This window comes from Anopheles gambiae, chromosome 2 (assembly GCF_943734735.2).
Source record: "Anopheles gambiae chromosome 2, idAnoGambNW_F1_1, whole genome shotgun sequence".
In the NCBI taxonomy this organism is placed as follows: Eukaryota; Metazoa; Arthropoda; class Insecta; order Diptera; family Culicidae; genus Anopheles; species Anopheles gambiae.
The window spans coordinates 79,721,833-79,728,532 of record NC_064601.1 but is presented as its reverse complement, the minus strand read 5'-3'; the positions used below and the strand labels follow the sequence as shown (position 1 = coordinate 79,728,532).

At 46.4% G+C, this 6,700-nt stretch overlaps 1 protein-coding gene across 2 annotated transcripts; it reads right to left on the bottom strand.

Annotated features, from left to right (window-relative positions):
• Positions 1–104: 104 nt before the first annotated feature.
• Positions 105–6,653, bottom strand: LOC1274845 (polynucleotide 5'-hydroxyl-kinase NOL9). Of its 2 annotated transcripts, none has more exons than XM_314054.5 (4): positions 6,410–6,653; positions 3,446–6,319; positions 2,448–2,587; positions 105–2,385 (listed from the first exon to the last, which is right to left on the bottom strand). In XM_314054.5, exons 2-4 carry the CDS (start codon positions 6,298–6,300, stop codon positions 2,186–2,188), a joined length of 3,195 nt encoding a protein of 1,064 aa, XP_314054.4. In that variant the 5' UTR covers positions 6,301–6,319; positions 6,410–6,653; the 3' UTR covers positions 105–2,185. The 2 variants fall into 2 exon arrangements, with proteins under 2 accessions (XP_314054.4, XP_061501542.1); XM_061645558.1 differs by having other exon boundaries at positions 6,421–6,632.
• Positions 6,654–6,700: the final 47 nt, after the last annotated feature.

The window sequence follows — 6,700 nt, the reverse complement described above, 5'->3', positions numbered from 1 at the left end:
TAATTGTGGTATTATTCCTAACTACCCATTTTAAAAGCAACACATTTTGATACATGTTCTCTTAGTGTGTGCACACTACTTGTCACTACTTGTTCTGCAATTTATTTGTTTTTTTTTTTTGTAAAATACCGATCAAAGTGCATATTGCATTTAAAAAGAGGAAAAAATCGCATTCATATTCATACTCTCATAGAAGCATGCGTTTCATCTCGGCAAACCATCAGAAATTGGAAAAAAGTAACATAACGTACATAATCCTAGTTCAATTCAACCCCAGAGTGTGTGTAAAGCAACCCCTTTTCCATCCTTCGGATAGGACTCATTGACAAATCACACCGGCGCAGTGGACACGTTAGCACATTGCAGAACGCTAACAGCTCGACTGCATAAATCGCGTAAAAAATGTGCACACGTGCATGCAATATAGCAAAATTTACACAACTATATAGCTAAGCCGAATGGGGAAGGTGGAGCGACTTTTTTTTTTGTTTGTTCGTTACAAACTGGCCGGATGTCGCTATCATGTGCGAACGCTCCGGGTGCATAGTGGGTATGGAAAAAAAGCTAAACTTCAGATGTACGTGACTGAACTTTCGAAACATGGGCATGTGCATGAAGCGCCGCAGTAGCCAGAAGAAGAAGGGGTGGGTATAAGCAAAAGCAAGCACAACGGAACCCCGCTCCGCACTAGGGAGGAACAAATGCCAACAGATTAGCAAACGCGAGCCGTTCGGATAGGAAGAGCAAGTTAAGCCATAAAACTAGAGTTGAGGAAGTTTGCGTGTGTGTGTATGTGAAAAGCAAAAGGGGGAGAAAAGTTAGTGTAAGGACACGAAAGCAAACAAGTTACGGATAAGGGAATGCGAACGAGAGGAGTAAGTACTATACATAAAAAGGTATATATACATATAAATATATATATATTTAATTGGATGCATTGAGCGCACGGAGACGACGGAGCGCGAAAAGCGAAGAGACGAAGTCTAACTGCTGGATCGGTCGTGTGGAAACGTACACATACACACAGAAACACACAACATTTTCATGAAAAGCAAGAAAACTTAGGGCATCGAGCTCGTCTGGTGCGAGAAGAGACGGAATGCAAGAATGTGCAACCCTATTAATTCTAAATTGGACGTTCAAGAATCGAAATGCCGCGAACGGGATAAGAAACGCAAAAGAGAGGGCGGCGGGCGGGAGAATGGAAAAATAAACGTCGAAGAAAGAAGAAAATCGATAACCAAATTGTACATTTTTTAATAAAAACAAACAGAAAAAAATATACTAAAAATTAAAAAAAGAACTTGTTTTTTTTTAAGTTTTGCTGTAAAACCAGCTGATAATAGATGACAGAAACGAATCTCAATCTTAGCGTCGAAGAGAAACAAAATCAACTGGAGAGGCAATTTCCGTTGGTTTTTTAAAAACTGTTTTCTTTTATTCCTTCCTTTACGGTATGATGTCAATTGGAATTGCCAAATTTAATTAAAAAAACGTATTTCACCATAATAATTCTCTTTCAACTGTTTTGAATTGAGCTCATTCCGCTGTATTGTAAATCTATTGTATCTTTCTCTTCAATTTTTGGCTCAAATATACACAATCAAATTGTTTTGATTCCGCAATTCGTCCCTCTCACTTGCGTTGTATAAATATTAAGAGGTTTTTTTTCAATTAAATTTAGCCGTTTTGCTGTTTCTTGTTTCCTGGATTATGCTACCATGTGTAGAGGACGTTGTGCAATAGCATTTTGGGATGAAGTATTATGCATGAAACGATTGATAATTTAAATTTCTCGATGATTTTAAATTATTCGCTATTTAAAGTAATTCTTCATTTGACGAATGTTCGTACATAGAATAATGTCCAATAATGCCGAGAAAGTCTAAAAAAGCAATCAATTGGACAGGAAACAATTCTACGCCATTGCAAAAAATATTATTACCTTCCAGCATTTGATGTGTGAATCTTTATGTTTTAAATTTCAATACAATAATCACTGCCAATATGAAATCTATTTAATTTTCAGTTCCTCAATACCTGTACACACAGCTATTAGTTAGCTTCTGCAACTGTTTGCTATCAATTTACTTTTCAACTCAGCTCAGTAGCTAAATAAAATTAATATTGACAACGTGAAACGAACAGAGACGCGGAAGTAGAGATTTACGAAAACAGTTTATCCTTAGGCCTGCACCTGTACGATCGACATGTTCTGAAGGTACGGAATCGTACCCTCGATCTTGGGACTGCAGTGCAGGTATACCTGGCTCGGAAGGCTAGTACTGCCCATCGCTAGCACATTCGTTTTGGCCAGCTGTTCCGATGAAAGAGAGTGCAGCAGGTACACGTTGTTTTCCTTCTCATCGACGCTGCGCACAATTCCTGTGAGGTTAAATCAGGCATTTAGTACTCAATGCAACAAATAGGAGCAAATAGTTACTTACCAACACCGAAACAATTGTACTGGTCAGCTGCAAGCTTTTCGCAAAGGTACACCAACGTACCGTTTAGCGCACGCTTCATCATCTCCTTCGAGGTGCAATCTTCGCCCGTGCTTATAATACTCAGATCATCCAAATGAGCCCTGCCAGAGTAAAGGAAAAGCGAGTTGATTAGGTACAAGACTCATGTAAGACCAGTGCTGCAAAATGTCACTTTCAATGTCATACAAGAATCTGACTGAAACAAAATCTATGTCAGCGTCACGTACTCAATTGTGATAATCAGAGATGATACTCAAAACTATTGGTGTGACCAATACATGTTTCGTGATATTTTTGCGACAATCACTTGGCCAGTCACTGTCATGACTGTTTTTTACTGTGATTAGTTCTACAAAATGTCACTGACATAGCTATGACTTATTCCGGCTGAAACAAAATCATGTCAGCGTCACGAACTCTACTGTGATGATCAGAGGTGAGACTCAAACAGTTGTTACGACCATCACATGCTTGGTGACATTTTGTGCTTATCTTGGTCAGTCTCTTGGTCGCGACATTTTCTGTCGGTAATCATCCCGATAGTCATGGGAGATATGCAGTGCGTGCGAGTGGTGCCCAGAAACCAAATGATCATGGTTTCTCGCCTTGTTTGACCTGACAGACAATCAAAGCAGACAGAGCGAGAAAAAATGCTTATTTTGCTGCTTGGGACCACACGCCAAGAATATTCCAAGAATGTCGTGATTATCACCGAAAGAAAATGTCGTGACCAAGTGAGTGACCAAGAGTTGGGTGCAAAACAAAATGTCACCAATCGCGTTGGACTCAAGCATTCGCATGACGCGTTCGGCATGCCATGACGCACTTTGATTGAGTATCAGAAATGAACATCAAGCTACCACGGATCAGTTCATTGCTTTCGTTGATGAACATCTCGTGATGCTCATGACATTTTGCAGCACTTGTGTAAGCCTACACCACGGCACATTGACACTTACATGTGCGGCTTCACGTCGGTGAACGTTTCGGCCGTATCGCTCAAAATCCTTGCCAGCTGTGCCATCATCGCGATCGTGCGCCGTTTCGGCGGCAAAAAGGAGGTTTTGTTCGGTTCGTACACGACATCGATCGGATGGAAGCGATAGTTGGCCGGTGCCGATTGCAGCTGCACCTCCTCCCTGAGAATGTTAAAGTTGAACCCGTTCACCAGCTCGGCGGTCAGCTGGTTGGCGTAGTTTTCCGGCTTCAAAAAGGGAGTGGACGATTTTTTGCCGTTCTTAGGAAACGACAGCTGAATTAGATCGGTCGGCTGCAGCAGGCGCACGATCGCCATCGTCAGCTCCTCGCCGAACCCGACCACATAGCCCATCGTGTTGATAATCCACGGGATGTCTTGCAGGGCTGGGTCCTCGTTGCAGTACTGCACCAGCGACCGAACGTTCTGCACGTATACCAGCGGCGAGGAGACGACATTCAAGCTGCCAAACAGCTTGCACTGGCGCGGCTGCGCATTGGCAAAGCAGCCCACCCCCAGGATCGGTTCCTCCAGCACGCTAACGCTCAACGTTTCCGGCACAAACAGCAACGGCTGGCCAATGTCGAGATCGAGCAGCAGCACCCGACCAAACTGCTTAATGTACCGGTTGATCAGATACTGGCAGAGGGTGGACTTGCCGGAACTTTTACCCCCCACCACCATCAGCCGACTGTTCGCGCTCACGGGCACCGTGTCCCAGACCGGATTCGGCTGAAACTGTGGCACAGCACTGCGGGCGGTGGGCTGACTGGGCACGAACATCGCCACCTCCAGCAGGGTTTCCGTCGTACGGAACGGTGAGCTGGTTTGGTTAAGCGTAAGCGCCGTCGGGAACAGATCGAACTCGGGCAGGAGCCTGCACACCATCGGTACGGTGTCGTTCGCATCGAACGAGTCCGCCCGCAGCAGCACCAGCGCACTGTCCGCCGGGTTGAACTCGCGCACCAGCTCCCGCATGTCCGCCTCGACGAAGTGGCGGCTCAGCTTGTTCAGGATGCGCTCAAACGTCGCCGTGCTGTACGTGTCCGGGCTGGGGAGCGGTGTCAGATTGAGCGCGTTGTAACCGCCGGAAGCAAACACTGTACGCTTCTCGGCCATATCCAGCTGATAGCCGAAAATGTCCACCTTGCCGAACAGTGCCTGCACGGACAGGTGGCCGTGGATGTAGAGCGGAGCCTTCAGCACCACTAGCGACATTCGCAGATCAACTGCATCGTAAAAGGTGTACGTCGTTGGTTTGGGGCTTATCTCCAGCAAGGGTGAACATGATCGGTCACTCTCCGCTTCATCGTCCACGGCCTCTGCCTCTTCTTGGACAACATTTTCGCTTTTCCGCTCCTCCTGTTTTTCTCCCTGCTTATCCGATTGATCGAGGTCGCTTCCCTCCTTCTCCATGCCGTAATCAGCCGGAAGCTCTACTATCTGCGCGTATTTGCCCGACGCATCAAAGTGGACTATGGAATCATCGTCCAGATCGCGAAGAACGGCCGCCCCACGTGGAATATAAACGGTATCGTCACCTTCCGGCGGTTCGTAATCCTCATCATCACTGTCCGTTTCATACGGCTGGCCGCTGGTAAATCGACTGTAGCTGTTTCTGGGCGAGCGACATTCGTCGGCACTCGATTCATAGTCGTCATCGTAGCTATCGGCTCCGTTCATGTTCCCGTCGAAGCTGTCGCTATCGTATCCCTTTTGGAGGTAATCATCGTACTCTGATTCATTGGACATATCGTAGATATTGTCATAGAACTCAGTGACCTCTGGATCTTCATCGTCGTCGGTCCAATCGGAGTCATCTTCCTCTGAATCGAACGTGTCATAATCGTCATCGTCGTCGTCGTCATCCTCATCGATCTCTTGGGCTTCCGCCGGGGGTTCCTTTCGCTTGAACGCCACCACCTTCTTTGGACTTTCTGTCGCCCGAGAGGCGGACGGTTTGCCAGTAGGTTCCTCGTCCGAACTGGGCCCATACTCCAGACTACAATCGTTGTTCTCCACCACCCACCCTCCTGGGCTTACGTTTTGTGCGGTCGCTTTCTTTGCCCGTTTTTTCGGTTTGTTGCTCTGAGACCCTTTTTTCTCTTTCGCTTCCGGCTGTTCGTCGAAAAACTGTTCAATGTAGTCGTCCTCATCGCTGTCAGTGTTAGAGTCGCTCGTGGCACCATCTTCCATACCGACGCACTGCAGGACTGGCACTTTGTGCGGTACCGGATCCTCGCCAGACGGTTTGCCAGCAGAATGTGCCGCTTTGGGGTTAACTTTCGCACCTGAAGCAACCTTTCCGACGATATTTTTCTTCTTAGATGAATCGTTGGCGATTGGGCTTTTGCTGCATTTTCCATTGTTGTTGCGGGTGTCGCTGGAATCGCTGTCCAGTTTACGGCTTCGCTTCGCCGGAGAACCATCATCTACCGTCGGATCGCGCTTGGCAGACACGTCCGATGCACTGCCTCCAAGCGAATCCTCATCCATCACGTTAGCATTGCGCTTTTTGGCCCGTTTTTTCGAACGTTTCTTCTCCGCTCGTGCCGTTTCCTTTCCATTTTCCTCCGCCGCCGCGTTATTCGCGTTCGAATTGCCATTCACTGGAGTGTATTTAGACGCAAGACAAGCATCTTTGTCCTGTTTTTTCTTACTTTCCATTGTTGCCGACTCTACCTTTACTCCCTGCATTTGGTAGACTGTTTTAGCTTTTGAGTTGGTAGCTTCCTTTGCCGGCTTCCTCATGCCTGTCTTTACGTCCAGTTCTACCGGCTTTGGTTCCCCATTTGTGGGATGGGTATATTTTTTACGATTCTTGTTCTTGCTGCCCATTATTCAACAGCGAAGCGACCTGCAAGAAAAAAGAGGGACTCATACGATTAGCGACACCTTCCACACGAGTAGCCGGCATGGGCGATGAAATGATGGAACATTCTAGTACCTGTTTCTAACCTTTCAATGCCTTCAATTAACCACGAACTGGTTGATAGTGATTGCACGTACACGCAACGCAGCACCGAGCACGAAGATTACAATCAGAAACTAATACAAAGTACACAACATTCAGTTTTGGCCACAACTTTTCTGTGAGATTTCCATGAAAGCGGCGTTTCGCGAATAACGTAAATACGAACGTGCTGCACGGTTTTGACAGTTCGATTTGTGGAAACGAGTTCCGTTCAACTGCCCACCTGTCAGCCATATTGATGGCGCGTTTGACAGCCATTGGACG

What these genes read in the sequence shown, in the direction of transcription:
- LOC1274845 (XM_314054.5), bottom strand. Translation starts at nt 6,300, where the DNA reads ATGGGCAGCAAGAACAAGAATCGTAAAAAATATACCCATCCCACAAAT. An exon ending in ACCGACGTGAAGCCGCACAT is followed by an intron (nt 2,588 to 3,445) that starts GTAAGTGTCAAT and finishes TTACTCTGGCAG; the next exon opens with GGCTCATTTGGATGATCTGA. An exon ending in GTACAATTGTTTCGGTGTTG is followed by an intron (nt 2,386 to 2,447) that starts GTAAGTAACTAT and finishes TTAACCTCACAG; the next exon opens with GAATTGTGCGCAGCGTCGAT.